Source organism: Lepidochelys kempii, chromosome 18 (assembly GCF_965140285.1).
Source record: "Lepidochelys kempii isolate rLepKem1 chromosome 18, rLepKem1.hap1, whole genome shotgun sequence".
In the NCBI taxonomy this organism is placed as follows: domain Eukaryota; kingdom Metazoa; phylum Chordata; order Testudines; family Cheloniidae; genus Lepidochelys; species Lepidochelys kempii.
In genome coordinates, this window is record NC_136397.1 from 15627949 (window position 1) to 15650559 (window position 22611).

General features: G+C 53.6%; 2 protein-coding genes across 12 annotated transcripts in view; one reads left to right on the forward strand and one right to left on the reverse strand.

Moving 5' to 3' along the window:
* The window catches only part of SAMD11 (sterile alpha motif domain containing 11), a 221497-nt gene extending 202162 nt beyond the window's left edge, over positions 1-19335 (forward strand). For 9 of the 10 annotated variants that reach the window (XM_078849360.1, XM_073317120.2, XM_078849356.1 and 6 more), the window contains 4 exons: positions 191-891; positions 9133-9257; positions 14790-14900; positions 17881-19335. In XM_078849360.1, the coding sequence (XP_078705486.1) occupies positions 191-891; positions 9133-9257; positions 14790-14900; positions 17881-18129 (1186 nt within the window). In that variant the 3' untranslated portion in view covers positions 18130-19335. Of the gene's footprint in view, positions 1-190; positions 892-9132; positions 9258-14789; positions 14901-17880 lie in introns of those variants that run through there. The other variant, XM_078849358.1, reaches the window with a different exon arrangement.
* Positions 18311-22611, reverse strand: part of NOC2L (NOC2 like nucleolar associated transcriptional repressor) — an 87435-nt gene continuing 83134 nt past the window's right edge. For both annotated transcript variants that reach the window (XM_073317129.2, XM_073317128.2), the window contains exon 19: positions 18311-21538. In XM_073317129.2, the coding sequence (XP_073173230.2) occupies positions 21378-21538 (161 nt within the window). In that variant the 3' untranslated portion in view covers positions 18311-21377. The remainder of the gene's footprint in view (positions 21539-22611) is intronic.

Consider the following 22611-nt stretch of genomic DNA (forward strand, 5'->3'; position numbering starts at 1 on the left):
CGGACTCCCTGCCTTCAATTGTGCAGCAGAAATAGTGCAATGTCAGAGGGAGATTAACTGAAACAATACAAGGGTGTGAAAACCACCGGCACACCAAACTCGGCCTTAGACCCTTGAGCTCCGAAGCTGCAGCTGCTAGTGAATGAGGAGTTGACCTTCAAACCCAACTCATTTTTCTCTCCCTGTTCAGGCTTGAGATGTCGGCCGAGATCATCCGCCAGAAGGAGCTGGAGAATCTCCATCGGCAGAGGCTACTGGCCGGCGACCCGCTGAGCCTGCACCCGGGCTTGCCCCAGGACCACCCGGCCTTGCGGAACATGCACGACATCCCCGAGGGGCACCCTCTGCGGGACGAGCTCTCGCGGAGGAACGCCATGCTCGTGCTCCGGCACAACAACACGCCGCTGCTCTCGCTGAACCACGGGGTGCCCAGCACCACCCCGCCCAAGGAGCAGGGCCGGAGGGGGAGCCGGAAATCAGTGCACCACCGGGCCGAGCCTCCAGGCCTGCACGAGGCCAAGGAGCTTGCCGAGCCCCGGGCGCGGGATGGCGTGCCCGACTGCAACGATGAGGAGATGAAAGACTCGGAGAGCGATGCTGAAGTGAGCGACGAGAAGCCGGAGAGCCTGAAAGCTGAGAGCAGCAGCTCAGCCAGTGAACTCAAAGAGTGCAAAGAGACAGGCAAGGTCTACGAGGGGGCCAAGGAGCTGAGTGAAGTGGCTTCCGGCCAGAATGCCCCCTGCAGCTCCTCAAGCACTGAGTCACCCAGCCACCTGCTTGGCCAAGGCATCAATAAAAATGAGGTGAAATACCTCCCTCCGGCCTCCATCCCACCACCTCAGCCGCTGCCCTTCGGATTCCCTTATACGATGAGCCCCTATTTCCACGCAGGTAGGTGAGAGCCTCATAGCTATGGGGGGAACCGGCATGGGAGGGGGTCTTGGCAGAGTATCGGTTTTACAGGATGTGAAGAATGGGCCTGCTAGTCTATTCACGGTGCATCCGTCTCTGTGGGGTTTGAGCATCTACAGTTAAAACAAAAAAAATTAATGTCAGGGGCCCGGCTTGAAACAATAGAACTCAGAGGTCATAAAGAGACCACTAATTAACCCAGAGATCGTACCAGGCTGGGGTGAGCCACAAACCCGTGAGAAGGGAAAAGGGAAAATACTAGACCAAGGTAAAAGTGGACCTCGGATGGTGCAGCAGTTAGGAAGAACATAAGAACGGCCAGACTGGGTCAGACCAAAGGTCCATCTAGCCCAGTATCCTGTCTTCCGACAGTAGTCAGTGCCAGGTGCCCCAGAGGGAATGAACAGAGCAGGTAATCATAGAGTGATCCATCCCCTGTTGCCCATTCCCAGCTTCTGGCAAACAGAGGCTAGGGACACCATCCCTGCCCATCCTGGCTAAGAGCCATTGATGGACCTATCCTCCATGAACGTATCTAGTTCTTTTTTGAACCCTGTTATAGTCTTGGCCTTCACAACCTCCTCTGGCAAGGAGTTCCACAGGCTGACTGTGCATTGTATGAAGAAATACTTCCTTTTGTTTGTTTTAAGCCTGCTGCCTATTCATTTCATTTGGTGACCCCTAGGTCTTGTGTTATGAGGAGTAAATAACACTTCCTTAATTACTTTCTCCACACAAGTCATGATTTTATAGACCTCTATCATATCCCCCCTTAGTCGTCTCTTTTCCAAGCTGAAAAGTCCTAGTCTTATTAATCTCTCCTCATACGGAAGTGGTTCCATACCCCTAATCGTTTTTGTTTCCCTTTTCTGAACCTTTTCCAATTCCAGTGTAGCTGAGATTCAAAGTGGGAGACCATAAATGTGACTGAAGGAGAATTCTTGCCCCCTTGGGTATGTAAGTGTGCATGGTTGGAAGCTGTGGGCTGAGCAGTTGATGCTGAGGCGTTTGACTGGGTATTGGCAAAGCTAATGACACGGTGATAGAAAAATGCCATGCTGTGTTGGGCTGTATGGAGAAGCATGACGTCCTCACAGAGTAGAGGGGATAGTCTACGCGGAGTTGGCTGGACCTTATTTGGAAGCCTCCGTTCAAGGCAGACATTGATAAATTGGAGAGGGCTTCAGGGCAGGGCAGCAAAGATGATTAAGGGCTTGGAGGGATTGACCTGCGAGGGAAAAGGCTAGAAGAATTAAATATGTATAGCTGGGCTAAAAGATAACCAGGCTTGTGGAGAGGTGGGATCCAGGAGCCACCTCTCAGTATTTGAAGGAGGTGCAAGGATTGTCTGGGGTACTGTAGGAGACATGCCCAAATGTAACAGGACAGAGATGAGCAAGGGAAAGCTTTTTAGGGTGAACAGGTGAAAAATAGACCCATGGGACAATCTCCCAAAGCCCATCGCTCGAGGTACAGTTCAACATACTGCTCAGGAATGTACTGGAGGAAGCAGTCCTCTCTGGCAGCTGGTTTGGGGCAGCCTGGAGTATCTGCTAGGTCTTCGTCGTCTCTACATTCCCTGTATTTCCATAGTTTGATGAGAGGGAAATATAGAATTAAGGCTGCAGCTCCCTCCGTCCCATTGTGCCTGGGGCATCTCCGAATGCCAGGCAGCATTACCTCTTGCATGTGGATCCATACCTTTTGGACAGAGATTCAGGAGCTCCCCAAAACAGTGATTCCACCTCCTTGGCCAGCCTCTTGCCCTCGAAAGTCATATGTTGTCACCTGATTGTGTTCCCATGGCAACCACCTGTATACCTCAGAGATATCTCTGATGTGTTGTTAACTTTAAGCTTCAGCGAGGAAACTCAACAGAGCTGGGGCTGTGGATTTACCCCAGCTCTCTACAGATAGGCAGGAGCATGTCAGGACAAAGCGGAATGGTATGCATGTAGAGATGGGTGTATTGATACTTAGGTCATCATCCCACCAAGAGGCATCAGAGTGGGTGACTCTCCCCCCCACCCCCACCCCAGCTATACGTCCTCCATCAGGAACATCAGCTTTGTCCACAGCAAGAAACCGCAGCTCCTCTGTGGTTATCATGTGCCCGGCTGACCCCTGTTCCGGCAGAGAGGGGGATGGGTTTGGTGAACCCTTGCCCCCGCGACCTTCCGATGCCTTTCCAAAGGAGAGGGGCCGGTTGTTTGGAATCCAACCGGTCTCTCCCCCTGCAAGGTTTAACGGGGTCACGCACGTGTGATAGAGCTGGTCACTGAGGTGACTGCCAGCCCGCGGGAAAGCACGTTCTCTCTGTCCCGTGTACGGCTCTTAAAATGGGCTCTGCATCCTGCAGCATGTGGAGGGAGGGGCCCACCACCAACTCACTGATGCAACATGCAGACCCATGAGTAAAGGACGTCCCAGTGCAAGGTGGGACTTGAACTGCTAGCTCAACCCAGAACCAAAGAGATGCATAGTCTAATGCCTTAGTTGAGCACTTAAGAGCTAGATGCTGCATCCTGTGAGAGTCGGGGGGGGGGGCCTCCTTCTTTATAAATGAATGAACTGGGCAGGATGAGTGCGGCTGCCCTTCACATGTGAGCCATTCGGGAACACCATCCAGCCAGAAGAAGGAAGCAATTTCTCTGACAGGCAGGTGGCCAGGATAACTATCCCTACTGCTTCCAACAGATGAGGCTTCCTCGTGGGAGCCTTCCCCTCGCGGTCATTTAAAGGGGGATACATGGTTCTGTGCTCTGGCCACCCCATGTGCAACCCCACAGAGCAGGGTGTGGATTGCAGTCGGGAGTCCACTCCCATCAAACTATCAGAAACTAGAATGTGCCCTGTATTATTACTACTTATGATCAGGGCCCCGTTTAAAGTGACCCATCCTCTTTCTCAGGCTCCTCCGGTTTCGGGGACCATTGCTGTGTTGGATTGCAAGAGGGTTCCCTTGCTTTCAGCTAGCACCCCATGTATTATTATGAAAGTTGTGAATGGTGTTGCATCAGCGGCCCCAGCTGAGATCAGGACCATGTTGTGCTAGGCACTGATCAGACACATAGGGCACGTCTCTACGGAGAGTTAGCGCACGACAGGCTGGGGAGTAAATCTACAACCCTCTACTCTGCCACTTTCTACCTGGCCGTATGGACCCTGTACTACCATTTCCGTAGTGCAGAACCAGCAGTAGATCAGCGTGCACTATGGAAGTTTTAGTGCACGGTAGCAGGGGCCACGTAGTGACTGTGTGCATGGCAAGTGTGGCGCTGTAGATTTACACCCTAGCTTGCCGCACAGTAAGTGGCCATATAGACGAGCCCATAGGAAGAGTCTATCCACATAGACAAGACAGGTCAAGGGGGGGGGGGGCTGCAAACTGAGGCCCAAGGCCACACTGCCGGTCAGCAGGGGAGTTGGGAATAGAACTTATGTCTCCAGAGCCCCTGGGCAGTGTCCTGGACCGTGCTATCTCTCACACGTCTTTATGCTACAGGTGTTTTGGGGCGCTTTGATTAACCCGGGTCCGAGTAGCATGACCACAGATTGCCCAACAAATGGCCAGACTTGGCCCCAGGAGGAGTTTGTGCCAGAAAAACAGACATTCTCTTCACTCTTTCCTGTCCATGGGCTGCTCTTGTCGCTCACAGGGGCCGGAGGATATGCTGGACGCTGTGGTGAGGAGATACAGACCCTGTCCCAAGGAGCTGACAATCTAAAGAGGCCAGTAGCATGACAGACCCCAGAGGATGGGGGAGAAGGGAAAAGAGATGGCTGGAGTCTCAAACAGAACAGGGAGGGCTCCTCTCTTGCTTTGGAGGCAGAGAACTGGTTTCTGTCCCTGATGACAAAAATATTGACGAGGCAGCCGGAGTTTGGTCGATTCCCTGAGCCGCCTCCTGGGAATCTGGCAGCTGCCGGATGACCTCATCTCTTCAAGGTTTCAGCGGAGTTGTGTTCTCGCGCCCCCCTTCCCCCCCCTTTCTACTGGAAAAGGTGAAGGATGGAGTGTGCGGGAGGCTAAAATCCTTTTATTGATCCGCAGTCTGGAGAGCAATTAATGTGAGCCTTCCAGTGCTGCTTCATGACCCGAGCCCGCAGTGGTGGGTGTGTGTGGCGGGGGTGGGGGGCGGAATGGGAGAGTGATAACAAGACTGATTAAACCCATCTGTGTGTTGGCTTCTGGGCCTGTTCTGAGCTGGGGAGGGGGAGGGATGGGCGAGCTTTGCTGCTGATGCTCTTGGCCTGATCAGACGCCTGTGCAGAAAACAGGGTCTGGCTGTCGGGACTGAGGCTCTGTTGGCAGTGAGGAGAGGCTAGATCCTGTGCTAGCTGACAGGCCTGCTGTCTGGGCTTACACATGTCCTAGTGCTAATGCCCAGCTCATGCCCAGTGACACCAATATCCGTGTTTGTTCCCCTCCTCTCAGGCTGCAGTGCTGGGGACTGAGAGCCTGTATTGTCTCCAGAATAGGTACGGCACGGGCAACTCCACTGCAGTCCCCCCTCCACTGCCCTGTCAGCCTGTGTGCCTCAGCTCTGCCCTGTGGAGACTCCTGTTTCTGGAAGGGATGGGTAGTTCAGTCTCCAGGACCCTGGGCCTTTCTACCACAGCTGCCCAAAAAGTTGTGGGGTGGGGGGAGGATTATTTAATACCAGCTGGCAGGGGGGTGTTTTTCTGTGGGTACCTGTCCACAAAACCCTGGCAGGGGATGATGGTTTTCACCCTCCTCCAAGCTATGGTCCCATCTGGTGAAATGCTCTGTAATCCGTTATCAGTCCCTTGGCTCATTATTCGTCACTCAGTGAGAGAAGAGGAGCCTGGCTGGGGACAGATGCTGCTGTGTCCCCACTGTCTAGCAATATCCAGCAATGTGCCGTGACCATCAGAGGGAGCTTCCCTTATAGACCTTTGGAATCGATTCCTTATCATCCTTCTATTAACAGCCCCAAAGGTGGGTTTGTACAGTCATGTCCTGAGATCTAGCGGGCTGTGCAATAGCCTCTCTAGGGAAGCAAATGGGGGGGGAAGCGGGTAGGGGCTGTCTTGGGACATTTACAATTAGGCTGATCACTGAGTTAGTTGAAATCCACGAAGCTCTGGGTGTTTGCCACCTCCACAGAGCAGGTTCTCTGGGGGAAGTTGGGGCCCGGTTGCAATCAGCAGGAGTTTTAATACTGGCTTCAGTGGGGCCAAGATTTCAGCATCTCTCTCTTAACTTCTGTGCTATAGAAATGCTAATAGGTCGGAGCCCAGTGTGCTGGTATTTCCCCTATTTTTCAAGAATGCTTCCACCCATCAGCGGGAGTGTTTTCCTGGTATAGATGGGGAGGGGAGGCAGACCTTTGGAGATCAGTGCTTTGGCGATACTAGCTTTCTCTGTGTGTGGAAAATATAACTTGTTGCCCTAGGGCAGGGCTGCTCTTGCCCTGAGTCCTGGAGACAGCAGGCTGACTGCGTGCATGGCTGTGGGCATGGAGGGATAAAAAAATGGATGGGGAGAGGGCTGCCTGGCAGGACTGACCTTGGGCTCAGCTCCGTTAGTGATATCAGCAAGGTCACAAATAGAGCCGACGGGCTCAGTACATCTCTCCAATTCTACCCCAGGAATTGTAGGATCACTGGCAGGCGCTGGGGAGAGGGGGAGGGATTTCCCCAAGAGTTACAGCAAGACTTACTAGCCCTGTCCCCTGACATCAGCCCTTCCACTTGCGAACAGAGCTGAATGTGACCTTATCTCCATAATCTCTGGTAGGGCTCTGGAGATGGCCTGTGGCAGGCAGGTACTGCCCAGCCTCCCTGTGGAGTCTTGGGCAGCGCCTGAGGCCAGGCCTGGCTGACTGACTGGAGAAGGCTGTAGTCCTTGGCTTGCCTTTGGAAGAAGGAAGTACCTAATTTTAAAGCCGTTGGCTGTTGCAGTCAGATTCCCTCGGAGACGCTTGCTCCGGCTGCAGATGGAGGCGTCTTGCCCATGTGTCGGCTGTGCCTGGAATAATTGAGTTCAGTGTCACTTCCTCTACTTACCGAGCTGCAGCCGCTTTCCCAAAAAAGGAGGGGAAAAATCAGCCATCCCCGTGTCTCGCTAGCTTCACTGTAAACAGCTGGGAGTTTGGGTTCCAGGGCAGGGGACAAACCACGAATGAAAATGATAATGTAACTAAAGGAAACTCGTCTGTCTGTCCACCCGTCTTCTAGTTGGGAGGGAAGGGAAAATGCTGCTCCTCCAGCCATGTCCCAAACCCCTTTGGGTCCTTTCCCCCCTCCAGTCTCCCTGCAGCATGGGAAAGCTAATCATTTCCACAGACGCCTTTGTAAAGGGGGATGAAAGTTCAGTGAAGCCCAGGCTCTCGCTGACTGGGAGGAGAAGGGGGTAAAGTGGATCAGAGATCTACGTCTGGAGCATGTGGCGGAGAGTCAAGGTTCTATCTCTGGCTTTTTCACATCGCTGGAGGGACCCACTGGGCTTTTGAAGGCCTCAGGATGGCATGTCATGGTGCCATTGGACCCTCTGCAGAGTGTAGCTGGCAGAGAGCCCCGCTCTGTGGGACAGGGCATGTAATTCTTGCCCTTGCTGTGAAAGGGAGATTGCAGTGGGGGACGGGGGCTGAGGATAGGAGCCAGGGTTTAGATTCTGATCTCCACTCAAGAGTCAGGGAGAAGCTGAGGATCCGTGAGCTGGGCTGTAAGGTCTCTGGGGCAGGGACTGTCTTTTTGCTCCGTTTTTGTACAGCCCCTAGTACAATGGGGTCCTGGCCCATGTCTGGGGCCCCTAGGTGCTACAATCATACAAATAACAATAAAATGGCCCATAAGGAGCAAAGCTCTGTGGATTCCAGTCCTCCATGTGGCTGGAGGACAGGACAGGGGATACTCAACCCCTTCTCATTCCCCCACTCCACACCTCTTCAAAGGGGTCAGGAGGGAGACAGACAATTCCAGCCCCTTTTTCATGTGGACGGATGTGGCTGAGGACGATGCCCAGCACCAAATGGTCCAGAGGATGCTCTGAAACCTCCACAACAGATCACCTGCATATCACGTCACTTCCAGTTATTGGTTGGCTCATGCCCTGAAGCATGAGAGTTGATATGAGAGTTTTACCCTCTCCAGTGTGACTGTTGATGTTCTGATTCCTGTAAATATCCAGTCCTTTTGAGCATCCTCCTGAGCTCTTGGCCTCAGTGGTTGCATAGGCGGTGAGTTCCACAGGTGAATAAGGTGTTTTCCAAACGAGTATTTTCTGTTATCAGTGGTAAATACGTGGGCGGTCCCCTTGCTCCTCTGTTGTGATCCAGGTGAAGCTGGAGTTGCCTGGCTGGTTTTCTTTCCATGGTTTCTCATTCTCCAGACCTCTGCCCTGTTCCACTCTGGGCTCTAGTCCAGCTCTCTCCTTCCATGTTCATCCCATGCTGTCAGGCACTGGGAAGCAGGGAAAGTTCTGCTCTCCTCTTCTGGGATTGGAGCGCTCTCTCTGTCACCTTCCGGCCCTGCTGACAGAGCTGGGACTTGAACTGCTCTTGCGTTTCGGAGGATTGACTTGCCTGCGTGAACCGCAGCATGCTCGTCTCAGAGCTCCAGTGAGGTTCTTTGGGGTCACCTCCCCATCCAGCTAGACTCTGCTCCAGCAGAGAGAAGGGGCGATATGCATTTAAACCATGGCGACGGGTGTTAGGCAGCCGGCTGTTTTGGGCTCAGGGGATTTAAAACAAAGGTTTGTTCGTAAGGGGTGAAAATTCTCTCCTCGACAGCAGCTCCAGCCAAGCAGCAGGCTGCCGGGGCCGGGTGTGGGGGCTTGTTATCATTTGGAGCACGTAGCGGGGAGAAGGGCTGGGGGAGAGAAACTCCCAGGGCAGCCGGAGTTTTTCCATTTTGTGGTGCGTGTGGAGAAATACACCTTCGGGGGGCATCTCTCCCCTGCCCCCCACCCCCCTTTGCTGCAGCTGAAGAACATTAAACACATGAAAAACATTAGAGGGGATTTTCCCCTCCCTCCTGCCCCTCCCCCCCAAACACCTTTTCTGAGCGAGGGACCTCCAGGAGACAGAGGCCCATGAATTGACCCTGCCCAGCATTTTAATTGACAGGCCATTAAAAATGGATGTGTGGCTAGAGAGAACTATTCAGATCGCAGGCCTGTTGCTGTCCGTGTGGGATTTTAATGATTTATGTTTCCTTCTCCTCCCCCTCCCCCCCCCGCCCCAAACAATCCAGGCGCCATGGGAGGTCTGTTCTTGGATGGGGAGGAGAGCCCTGCGCTGGAAGACATCAGCAAATGGACAGTGGAGGATGTCTGTAACTTTGTGGGCAGTTTGTCTGGCTGTGCCGAGTACACTCAGGTAAATTCACAGCAGCTTGGGAAACATTTGGCGGGGGTGGGAGGGGAAGGGAAAGGGGGAGGGAGAGAACTCGCTCCAGCTCTTCCCCCCCCCCCCCAACCCCTGCAATCAATCAAAGCAAATGTGGTGGAATATTTAAGAGAGCCCTGCAGGGCTGTCAACTGTCTGGCTTTCCTGTTTTCCTACCGGATTGGGGCTTAACCGCCCTGCTGCCAGTAGATGCCCCCAGGGCATGGAGGGGTGTGTATGTGGCTCTCAGTCAGGAAGGTGGGAGAGGGGGAGGTAGAGGGTGGCTGCTGCTGGGTGGATTACAGCTAGCAACTCCCCGCTTTGGGAGAGAGTGTGTGGAAGTCGGTAGTGTCCCACAACCAACCCGAACACAATGCTGGCTTTGTGCCGGGCTGGCCTGGGGCGTGTTATAACGAGGGACTGGGTACTGGGTTTGAGTGCCGTTCAGAAGGGCCTTTTCTCAGGGAGCGCCAGGAGCTGGAAGCCTGTGGCATCTTCACCAGAAGGCAGCACCGGGTTGGCCTGATTGTTTCTCTCTGGTGCCTAACAATAGCTCCGCCTCCGTTGAGCACTGTGCCAGCCGGGTGCCGAGGTAAAAAGCCACTTGCCACCAGTGGTACAGCTGGGCCAGACTTTGGCCTCCAGAGAGTGCAGTTCAGATTCCACTGAGGTCAGACGGTCTCATCTTAACGCTCGGCAGCACTGAGTGATCTCCGCTCCAGCGAGGGCTCACCGGCTGCGGGTGGTGGGGAGCGCTCCAGGGGCAGAGCTCTGGGAGAAGGGGAAGAAGCTGTGAGAGACCCCTCCCTCACCCACTAAATTAATTGCCACACAGAGTCGTTTTGTTTGTTTGTTTTTTAAAGCCTTTTGCAGTGGGAGCAATGCATCCATCGATGGGTGCTGCAGGGTTCATAAAGCCGCTCAGTGTGAGGCTGCTAGGTGGGACACGAAAAACAACCCTGCTTTTTGGCTCCCACGGCTGTTGAAGTCCATTATAAATACCCCATTGAGCGCATGCACGAACAGCAAATGCAGATTCCTGAGCTGTCTGGGACAGCTCTTTAAAGAGGGCACAGTGTGCTCAGGAGAGAGAGAGTGACAGAGATGGGGGCTGGGGATGAGAACTAAGAGAGGTTTAGCTCAGGAGACTCCAGCTCCTCTTGGAACACTCAGCTCTCAGAGAAGCACTCAGACAGGGAACACCGGGGAGATCGGACATCAAGGGAATCAAGCTTAACAAAGACCGCTCCCTTGACGCACAGAAAGTGAGAGGGGGCAAGTCTGGGGAATCCAGTTGACTGGAGCCCGTGGGGAAGCCACCGCTTGGAAACGATCCGCTTTGTCCACTTGCTTCTGAGCTGCCTGAAAACTGATTTTCAAAAGCTCCCTCCCGTCTCCCCCTAGCTCCCGGAGCATCCGGCATCCCTGCCTCTCCCTGAGCCATTCCGGCCAACAACCACACAGCTGAGCTGCTGCTCAGAGTGTAATAACGGTCCAGCAAGTGACCTTTCCTGCAACGGCTTGATCCCCAGCCAGTGTGAGAAAGCCAAGGCCCGGCATTGGCGTTGCTCCGGGGAGCAGGCCTTGGGAGAGCAGCTCAGGCGGCTGGCGTGGGTTTCGGGCTCTTTCGTTCTCCGTGGGTTGCAATAGTGCTGCACGTTTTCACAGAGAAAAGATCTCCTTAAAGATGGTCCCCTAGGGGAGGGGGAATCTGGGAGTCGGGCTTTGCCGTTCATTATGGTGGCCAGGAAGCAACGCCTCCCTTCCCGCTCTCTGGGGTGGCTGGCCGCGGTGCGTTCACTGCATAGTCTGTCCTCCTGTGCCCCCGAACCGTGGTGTTAATCTCATTCTGACAAGCTTCATTAAAACCACCTGTGAGCCTGGTGCTTCCTCAGAGCCAGCAGCTGTGCCTGCGAGAGGGCGGGTCTGACAGAGATGGGGGGCCTGCGAGTGTGTGAGAGAAGGGGGGGCTAGGACCGAGAGTGGGGCTTGAGAGAGCAGGGGAATATTGGGGGTGACGGAGAAAAGGAAGCGGTGGCCGGAGGGTGTGTGAGAGAGACAGGTTTTCATGTCTGGCGTGGGGAAGGGAAGGGCCGGGGGCGTTGGTGTAGAAAGCAGGCAAGGGATGCCTGGGGGGAGAGGAGAAGTCAGAGGGCAGGATCGGGAGAATGCGTGTATTAGTGAGGCGGGGAAGGGGGTAGGTTTCGGGGTGGGGGAGTGTGTTAAACCAGCCCAGATCTGGGGTAACTCACTGGTGGGAGTGGAATTCCTCCATAACACAGCAGAGGGTGACCCCACCGCTGCAAGTGTTGAGGCAGGTAGGAAAAGTGGAGAAATCCTGAACACATGCACCTTGCCAAAGACTCGGCCATTTACACCTCCCAGTGCTCCCTGCGTGCCTCGGGACAGAAAATCCATAGGTGACTGATGGCCTGGCTCAGCAGCACTCTCGGCGCTGAGCAAACCCGAGCCCTGTCAAATAATGGGGCTCACGGTAAACAACCCCAGCATCCCCTCGCAGCGTCCTGGCTGGCACACAGGGAGTTAAACAGCTGAGGCTTTTGTCGTTCATCATGGTTGTGTGCTTAATAGGTTTTTACTGTGTGAAAAATCCAGCGTGCAGGGGTGCTGCAGAGCTGTCTGCGTTCTCTCCTCCCAAACCACAACTGCTGGGGAGGTCTGGCACTGGCCCGCACTGTGCTCCCACCAGGAAGCCCAGCAAGAGCTTGGCAGTGACGCTGTGCATTCGGGAACATGTTTCAGAGACACCAAAAAGTAACATAATTGAAAACAAAGTCGTCCTTCCCAGTCCCGATCTCCATCAGTGTCCATCTTTGTGTCCCCCACCTGGTGAAGTTAGGCCTCCCAGTATGCTAGGGTTAGGTCTTTGGGGGGCAGAGAGCTGAGCAAGGGAGCCTTTTGGCTCCTGGCCATGTTGGCTCTGTAGGAGGGAAAGAAATCGGTCTATCATGTTTCGCTCGGTCAAAGAGCAGAAACACACACCGCAGCCATCAAGAGCAGCTTTGCAACAGCTCAGCTGCCTCAGCCCCCACTGCTCTCCAAGGGGCTGGTTCTGCGATGTAAGACACAGCTGAAAAGGAACCCACTCGAGCAAACTGGAAGCCCCCCTCCCTTGGCTGTGCTGCCCTAACAATGCTCTGCGAAGCAGCTCCGCAACCAGCAGGAGCCGATTCAACTGTTAGCCAGCGCCGCAGCCCACAGAAAGTTCGCCCCGGCGCGAGGCCAGCACTCGCCCTGGCAAGTGGAAAAACCTGGCTGGAGTGAAGGGGTGGTTCAGTGAGGAGGAGAAAATCTGCATGTGCCCTGTGGAACCCAGGGTCTGCCACTGAGTGGAAATGGCTCGGTAGCAAATGAGAACAATGACTGAGTGGTGTTTTACACTCCCGCATTGGAGCGGCAAGCACTGAGCCAGCATTAATGGGACAAAGATGCTGGCAGGGAGATGGGTACAATTACATCCCCACTTTAGAGATGGCAAACAGAAGCACTGGGGAGGGGGGTGTCTTGTCTGAGGCAGGGCTGGGGATAGAACCCAGGCATCCTGACTCCCTGAGCTGGGCTTTTACCACAAGGCCTGTTAGAGGACAAGCTGCTGCTTGAGCCCATCCGTCAGTGTGGTGGGGGCAGAGCAAACTCTTCAGAGTTCTTTTTTTCCCATTCTGTTTTTTCCCCTTTCCTTGGGAATGGTGTCTGGATCAAAGGGTGTTTAGGGATTTGTGTACGTGTATAACAGAGGTGTGTGTGTGTGTATTTGTGTGCATGTATAATAGAGGGGTGCGTGTGTGATATAGATTATATATAAATCTATACGATAAAATTCCAGGATTGTCACTCTGAAGCCTAGAATGTCTGTTGAGTCACTGTGGAGCAATGGAAAAGCTACAAACATGGCCGAGCGCTCGTTTTGTTTAGAATGTCACCCCCTCACTGGGATTCACAGCCTGATACCATCCAGTTTTTAAGTTCTCAGCTGTTTTGGGCTTTTTTACACACACGATTTTCTGAATTACACCTGGGCAACAGCACAGGCTTCAGCTCCTAGTCACTGTAACTAGATAAGTTTCAGGAGGATAGGTCCATCAATGGCTATTAGCCAGGATGGGCAGGGATGGTGGCCCTAGCCTCTGTTTGCCAGGAGCTGGGACTGGGCGACAGGGGATGGATCACTTGATGATGACCTGTTCAGTTCATTCTCTCTGGAGCACCTGGCACTGGCCACTGTCGGAAGACAGGATCCTGGGCCGTTCTTCTGTTCTGTCTGTGTTGTAATGTCACTTCGGGTATTCTAATGGGGGTGGTGGGTGTCTGAGAAACCCACTGCCCCACATGGGAGTCACTCATTAGCTCTCCGTTCAAAGGGGCGGGTCATTTTGCATCGTTACTGCTGCCCGTCTAAGCTGGGAGGTAGTGCTCATTTGCTTAGCACAAAACCCTGCCCTGCTCAGTGCAGCACCGAGGGAGTGCATAGATTTTTTATCTAATTAATTTAAAGTGGATGTTAGCACAGATAAAAAGGCAGGACAGAGTGTGAGTGTCGTAGCTGAGGAATGGTTTGTATGCGGCACACACTGTCCAGCCATCTGTCTGTCGGGCATGTGAACAGTGTTTAGGGCCTTGGTTTTGTTTAAATCAACTCTGAACACGTTATTTCCTGGCAGTGGATGTTTCTGAGAAGAACGTCTTTGACCGGGAAATCAAATGTATAAGGGTACTTTGGAGGATGACCTGAGCCTTTTTAGATTATTCGGAAGCCCTCTTTTGTGTGGCAATGCAGTGGTGGGAGGGGATTCAGTCGTTATGTGCAGGGGTCCTACAGGACCAGGAGAGACCTTTGCAAAGAATCGTCAGGGCAATGTGTGGGATCTGGAAAAGCAACCACATTCTGGTATATGCCACCACTCTGGATGTGGCCGGAGACCCTACGAACATGCTTCATACCAGGCCAGCAACAGCTGGGAGTAACTTTGCGTTGCTGCGACCCTGGGCTGGATTTGAACGGAGGTCGCAGGGCCAGTGTACGTTAAGGCGGTTTATACCGGTGTAGTTACAGCAGCATAGCTAAAGACAGGGCGTGCCCCATTCCAGGCCTTGAGCAGGACTTTCCTTGCAACTGCTCCTCGTGGCTGCCAGGAGCTGCTGCGGCAGCAGACCATAGAAGTGGAAAACTCTGCACCGTCAGCAGAGGCTTTGCTGGGCAGCGCACATACATGGGAAGCAGCGGTTGGGTGGTGAAGTTCCCCAGCTTTGGGGAATGCTCTTGGAGCCCTGTAGTCTCTTTGGGGCAGGGGCTTTCTCTTTGTTGTGGGTTTGTACAGCACCGAGCACACGGGGGTCCTGGCCCAAGACTAGTGCTCTGAGGAGCTACCGCACAACAAATACCTCAGGCTAATAAATTGGTTACTCAGCTTCCCTGCTGCGGCCCCCTGTGCTGCCCGCTCGAGGCATGTGATGTGCCCTGTGCTGGCATTTGTAAGCATGGTGGTGTGCTTTGGTTGTCTGCAGGTATTCAGGGAACAGGCTATTGATGGTGAGACGCTGCCTCTCCTGACCGAAGAGCATTTACTGAACAACATGGGGCTCAAACTGGGACCAGCTCTGAAGATCAGGTCACAGGTAAGAACACCACTGCAGCCGTGGTGGCTGGTGTGGTCGAAACAGGGGCAAGTCAAAGCTGCATCTCCTGCTCCTCCCCCCCCCCCCCCCCCCCAGCTCTCTTACAATATGGGTGAAGGCCAAAACGCCAGGGAGCTCAGTCTAGTGGTTGATCTGCAGCACCAGGAGCTGGGTTCACAGCTCTGCACGCTGATCGTCAGTGATTCAGGCAAAGAAAGGTTAACCCCCCCTTCCTTATAACCCGCCCCCTCCGCGCTGTGTGAGAGCAGGCTTAATTCACTAGCATGTGAGAGCTTTGAGGGAAGGCACTATAGAAGTGTCACCAGCAGGCTTGTTTGTCAACACAGCTGTATTTAGCATGCATGCACCAGGGTCACTCCCAGATGCAATGTAGACACACACACCCTTGGAGGCCAGGAGGGCTGAATCAGGCCTCTGCTTGATTAAAGAAGGTGGGGCCAAGCCTACTGTGCCCCCACTGGAGGCGGTGATCGCTCAGTCTCAGTCCCCCTCGGCCATGGTTTGGCGGACAAGCTTTAACCCACCCTGCTCTGAATGCCAATGGCAGACTCAGAGGGAGAGGCCAGATTGATGATAATTAACCAGCACTTTCCTGGGATTTAGAGCCATTTGTTCCTGTTCGGGTCAGTGTGTGTGAACTGTCCAACAAAATTCATCTAATAAACACAAATTCTACAGGGTCTAATATAAAAACAACAGGGGGAATTTTTTTTTTTTTTGGAAGGGAAGTCAAATATAGTTTATGAAGGCACCAGCAGTTCTAAATCGAGGGTAACGTTAAAAGGGAAAAACATTTCTAACCGGTATTTGTAAAAACAAAATGCACGTGGACACATCCATTTGCACACACGTAGGTGTATTGTTGGAAATAAAACGTTACGGGCATGGGTGTTTAATATAAATTCCAGTACCAGAATGGTTTATATCTATATAAACCATTAATATAAATTCCATAAAATGTATGTACAGTAATGTATGTAGACATTCATTACTGTCTTACATGCAGGTGATGTACACAAGGGTACACAGACATGTTACATACGTATGCGTGTTAATTTACGTAAATAGCCATGCTATAGTGACACACACACACACACACAGAGGTTTAGTTTCCCTTACCCACAAGCTAGACATTTGTTATATTATGTTAAAACAATCAGGGTAACTTTATTACTTTCCCTGCAGCCCTTACTGTTTATGAGGGGTCTAATAAAAAGGTTCTGTGGGCAATTGTTCCCTGTGGATCAATTTGCTCGGAAATAAAACTCTTACATTTCTTAAAAACAGAGCACTCCAACTCGCTCACAGTCGGACTTGGTTCAGATTTTTGGGGGAGGGATGAGATCCAGTTTTAAGCCCTGCCTCTATAATGGGGGGGTGGGGCAAAGCCTCCCCAACAGAAACAGGGTGTGCACTTTGGCCCTGGTTGGGAGGTGAGAACGACTGCAGGGGAAGTTTCTGTGCCCTTGGGCCTGTGCAGCCTTCTATGCATTTGACAACAGCTCCCTCGCCCCCACACCCCACAATGGAAAACTAGGCACCCAGGAGCTCAGCACCTTCCCACGCTACAGCAAACGCCAGGACGCTCCTTTGCCTTGGTGCAGCTCCCAGGCTGTTTTCAAGTTGGGCTGGCGGCAGGAGAGAGACTCGTTAAGCTAATGTAGTTTAGTATTTTCCACAGCAAACAGGACTGCGAGGGAGAGGAAATGATAGCAGGAATCTCCACACATCCCTGCTGCGGTCTGCAATGTCCTGCTTGCCTTGCATGCCCCTGGTCGTCCCGTCCCTGTCCCCACCCCAAACTGCTCCCCTGGGTGGAGTGTAGCAAGCAGATGGTGCGACTTCCCAGGAAAGGGAGGGAAGGGTCTCAGCTCCCTGATTTGGATTTAGCTTCAGCTTCAGGGCACGGGCAACTACTGCCAAGGGGCTGTATGCACCAGACCTTGGTTCATACACACTGGTTCTTTAGCACAGTCCACTCTCCCCATATAGCTGCGGGGATGGGGGGAGAGTAAAAGGCAGGGTGCTCCTCTCTTTTCCCTACCCCATGCCTCTTGCTATAGCCCACATGCTCAGCAGGTAGCCAGGAGCCACTCTTCTTTCTGGGGCAGTATGGAACTACTGCCCCAAGGAGGCAGGTGCTGCAGGACAGGCTAGGAGCGAGAGACAAGGGCTTGAATGTGTGCGCTCTGTAAAGAGGAGCGAGATGTAATTACCCAGGCTGGACTTTAGGCAATGCACGGCCATTAATGCTCTCGCACCTTGGCCTCTTCATGGGGTGAGGAATCATGGGCTCAGCATCTGCTTCCATGTTCCTGCAGTGGCAGACTGGGGGTGTGAGTTATGCAGAGCAAGGTGGGGGCTGAGTTTGAGATTCTGAACTCCCACAGGTTTGACAGACTAGTCTTGTTTCAGAGCAATGATGTGTGAGTGACTGTGTTACCACTATCATGGCTGTGTCTGTTTGGAGTCACAAACGCTTGCCTTCCTACCTGGCAGGGCTTCTGTGTGGGTCAGTGCAACAGCCCCAAAAGCGCTCAAACCAGGGTTAGAGGCAAGGGACTTGCCAGGGAAAAGGAGCTGCTGGGGCCAAGGAGGAGATGAGCCAACAGCCATGGCTACACAACACCTGAAATTTAGCAAAAAACAATATACGCACACCCTGGTCCCTTGGGTAAGTTTGGCCACCCTCTACTAGCAGGGAAAGTGAGCTGGGTTTAAAGTGGGGCACAGAGGATGGTCTTCTCCCCATGGCTAATGTTCCATGGGCCTGCTCTGGTTTTGTTTTCTGGCACAGTCCCTACGCCTGTATGATCAATCCCTCCTTTTCACCATGCTCATGCGGCATCTTGGCCAGAGCACGCTACTGCCCTGCCATGCTTCGTTTCTATGGCCCAGGAACAGCATATGGTGCTTCCTACCTCCACTGCCTGATAAGCCTTTCTCCTGCTTGTTTTAGGTGGCCAAGAGAGTTGGCAGGGTTCTCTATATGGCAAGCTTCCCCATGGCATTCCCCCTGCAGCCCCCTGGCTTACGGCCTCCAGACCGAGACCTGGCACCCGCTGAGCTCCGCCCATCCTCTACGGGCAGCGTATCCTCCCCATACAGCAGCAGCCTGCTCCCTGCTAGCCGCATCTCACCAAAGCAGGAAAATGGAAACCCCCCATTAATGGCTGGAATCAACGACACCACGAAACCGCCCTCGTAACTGCACAGCCGCTCGACTCCCTCCAGTCCTAAGACACAGTGTGATGAACTCAACATAACGAGTGCAAGAGACGAGGGGACCCTCTCCCCCAGCCCGAGGGTCAAGGAAAGAGGGAAAGGGGGTTGTGTATGTGCGCATTCACTTTTGTTTTGTTTTAAAAAACCCACAATAAGAAAAGAGCAAAGGGAAAAAAAATCCAAAGATTTATTGAAAGCAATTCAAGGGGGAAAAAAGGGGTTGAGAGAAACCTGGCCGTGCTCCCTCGTTCCTGCTTGTCCAAACCCAAGGGAGAGCAGCGGGCAGAGATAGGAATGCTCATCTGTTTGCCTTCGAGGGAACACAGCTTTGGAGAACTGCTGGGGGTGACCCTGCCCACCAAGGCAGAGAGCCCCGAACTGTGAGCAAACCAACCCCCCGCCCCCAAAACTGTACTCAGCTCTTTGTTCAGGTGTCTATGCATCTCTAGCAACTTTTAAACCAATACCAAAGACAGACAAAAGGCAAGTTCCGGTCCATGTTTACTTCAGTGCGGATGGTACGGCAGAGGTGGCTTTGGTGCTCTCCCTGGGGCAGGGGGTGCTGCCCCCCACGTGCCACGGTGTTTTTGCTGCGCACAGAGACTACGGTGGCATCTCCTTGGCCCCAGCCCCCCCGGGACTTGGGGGGGGGGGGAAACAGGGACAGGGACTTTCTTGTGAAGAAAACAAACAATAGAAGGGGTGTGGTGGGAAGGGGGGAGGACCCCCCACCCCTGTGTGTGTACAGCAGACTCACTCATTGATACTGGTTTTTGGTTGTGGAGGGGTTATTTTCTTTTAAAGCCTTGTTACAGAGGTGGACGTAGTTGCACATTCTGGCCTGCTGAGGCCTATGCGACAGGTACCTGTGCGTGCCCATAGGAGGTAGGGAGGTCAGGCAAACCAGAGGGTAGAGTTTTTACTACTGTGAAGAAGACGGTAACTCCTGAGGTGACCTGTAACTTGTACAGTTGTGAACAACAATCACACATGGTACTTCGCGCTCTTGCTCTCTCTTTTTGTTTGCATGTGCTACCGTTTTTCTTATAAAAAAAATAGCTTGGTGGTACATTAGCTTCTTTATCTTGTAAAAAAACAATTGTCATTATTCATCCCATCACAATAAATGCTTTCCAGCAATCAGTTTAAATAAAAAAATCACAAAGGGTCCTTGCTTTCCCCCTTAGAACGTCTGCTCCGTGCCTACCTGCTAGCCGCTGCTGGGACAGATCTCCCACCTTGCAGTCACGCTAGGTCTGTGCTCCTGGGGACTCCAGCAGTTCTTTTGCATTAAACCGACTGCCCCTCGGGGTCAGGAGCTGGGGCATGTTTTGCTTCACCAGCCAGAGCTACTGCAACGAAGACTTTGGCACAGAGGAATGATGGGAGGGAGCGCACCCCCTAGTGAGGTTACAAGGCTCTGGTTCTGGCTCGGCAGGAGGTGAATGAGGAGCAAGTGTAGAGCTGGTCAAGAACGTATCCGTGTAGAAGTTTCTTGCCAAAAATAGGGTTTAGTTGTTAAAAAAAAAAAAAGGCAGGGGGACATTTGATTTTTGGCTGGGAAATGTCAAAAATCATTTTAAATTTTGACAAAACAGCACAAGGTAGGTTTGGCTGGGTTTTTATCCTCTCGGTCCAATCCAATGGCAGCCGGGGGGTGTGTGTGTGTGTCTCTCCACTTTAACTTTTATGAAGTTGGAAAAATGAGCATGTGAAAACCCCCGCGCCGAGGGCCTTTGTGCCAGGCTTGCAAGAAGGTGGAGGGGGAAATGACCCCTCAGTGTCTGCCACTAGTTTTTCACCAACAGTCCCTCAATCTCATCAGCTGTTCCTAATCTAAACCCTGCCCTAGGGAAGCAACCTTCCAATCGTTTCCTTCCATTTCTCAATCTGAAAGTTTCATGGTGATGCTCACGATGGGCAGCGCCATGCAATGGCTGGAGCACAGGGACCTGCAGGGGCTGGTTTCTAGCCCTGCCCGAGGCGCGTCACAGCCTTGCTGTGGGAGAGTTTGCCAGGAGTGTCCCAGAGGAGACATGTAACAGGAACGTACTCGCTGTGTGTGCACAGACCAGCACGGGCCTCACTGTCACACCCACAAACACTTCTGATCACCATGGAAGCAGCAGGGGAGCCCTCTCCTGCTAAGGCAGTATTGGAAACGTTTGAAAAGTCAACCACACTGCTCCAGACCTCAGAGATGTGACTTGGTCCTGGAGCCACACTTAGCATCCCAACACATTTTCCTGTCAAATCTGCCCACTTCCCACCCCTGCTGCAGCTGCCAGCCCTGCAAACTAAACATGGGGTCTGAGATTCAAGCTGGCATCTCCTCCCTGGCAAAGGCAGCTCTGCAGGCTAAAGTCCTTCCCCCCGTGGGGGTGAGCTGAAGGATGCACTGGAGAGCCTGGAACTGGAACCTGGTTAACAGCAAGGTGGTTGGTGTGAGAGCCAGCCCAGTTCGGCACAAGGTCTCAGTGAGCAGAGGGACAACATGAAAACCCTTCTCGGCACCGAGGTAAGCAGCACACCAGCAACGCTAGCTCTGCCAGCCTGTCTTCGGTGGGGCCTGGCCAGCAGCACCTCTGGATGCAGACGAGCAAAGGGGGCTCAGGGGGGCATAGCAGCCCGCCCTGGGAGGACGCGTTCCACTGGGGCATACGGACCCGCCGACCGGGGCAGGCCCTTCCATTTCCTTCGTCTGCCAAGTCAGCGTGATCATCCCTGTTCACCCCCACAGCTCGTGTGCGCGGACACAGCTCTGAGCTGCTTTTAATGATGGTGGGAAAAGTTTCCAAAGACCGGGCAGCTACAAAGACCCACCTGATAAGCACCCCGTGACCAGCCTGGCAGAGTGCCCAGCCCACTGGCGAATGGCCGCATGAGCAGAGGAACCTGTCCCTCCCGGGACTGAACCCTGCGTTATTTAAGGCACTGGAGTTTAATGAGGGCTTTTTATTACCTTTGCTGAGCAGTTGGACTGGTCCTGATGTGACCACACATTTCACTGCGTTCCCACAAACGTAACTCTGGTGGAAAAGGTCCAGGCAGCATCTCTGCTGCATCCAGGAGAAATTCTGCCCCGCTAGGGCTGCCCATCTCATGGGGCTCCTACCTCCTCCTTTGGGATCACTTGAGGCTTTCCCTTGGCCTACTTTGCATCACGACCAGCTTTGATTGTCAGCAAGGGCACAAGCTCGCCCTCCTAGGTGCAGAGCATTTGCAGAGTCTTTAGTCACCGGCTAGGTCGTCAAAGTAACTGTCATCAAGGTCCTCCACAATGTCCTCCTCCCCTTGGGCCAGCAGCTCAAGGTCGGCCGAGGACAGCCGCCCGGCATAGGCCAGCTGCTTCTGGGTCCCCTCCGAGGTGGAGGGCCCCTCCTCAGCTCCCCCTGCGGGCAGAAAGAGCAGAGAGGTGTAAATCCCATGCTACCAGGAGGGGGCAAGGCAGGCAGAGGAGGAGACCCATTGCTAATTAATCACAGACGCTAATTAACTTACCTACCGGTGCTGCTGCAGCTCCCAGGGAGCGCAGCGTTCGAAGCAGGGAGGGGAGAGGGAGCCGAGCAGAGCTCCTAAGAAACCCTGAGCCCTCTCCTCCGAGTTCCCATTAATCCAGTCACTTTTCCCTCTTGCTGATTTAGACTGGGGGTTGCAGGGCTTGGGAGCCACAGAAGTTCCTGACCCCAGGCTGAGCCCCTGGTCTCTTTGAAGGTATTCGTGAGCTCCATGCAAAGCAGAGCTGGTTTCCAAGGACTGTGCAGAACTGCCCAGTCCCCCCGTAAGGCAGGCTACATTCGGCTTCCTCCCACCACATCCACAGGGACCTCCGGAGCCAGGGCTGCTCGGTGCCTGGTTCCTGGGCTGTGCTGGCCACAGACACCAGCATACTGCAGAGCTGGAGGCCAGCTGGGTCTTATGCCCACTTCCTCCTCTCGAGAGCTCCCAGGGTGGGGAGAAGTCGTGCAACACGAGTCAGCGGCCGGGGTGCTGCCAGCAAAACCCACTGGCCTGGCAGGAGACGCTCCAGTCCCTGCAGGCCAGCTGGGGGGCCTCCCCGCCTCCCTTTCAGGCCAGCCGGGTGGGGCCAAGGGAAAGAGCACTCCTGGAGCAGACAGGAAAATGTTCCCAAGCATTTCTGCCTTCGCAGCATTGTCCCGTCGTGTATCTAATGCCCATCTAATCTGGGCACTGGCACTGGGATGCGTGTGCCAAGCCCCAGCCATCTGCCATGCCGAATCAGACCCATTCTGGGCAATGCTCTGGCTTAGACTCCCCCTAGCTAGCAAAAAAATCCAACCTGCCGGTCACAGGAGACCCTGCAGCCGCTTCCCACCAGAGCCTGTATCAACGGGGTTTGGGCATTGCGGTGCTGGCTCTTCCACTGCTCTGCAGCACTGAGATCGCGCTCCAGCCCCCACGCTCTCACAGACGGCAACAAACCGGGCTAAGGTGCCATCAGGCA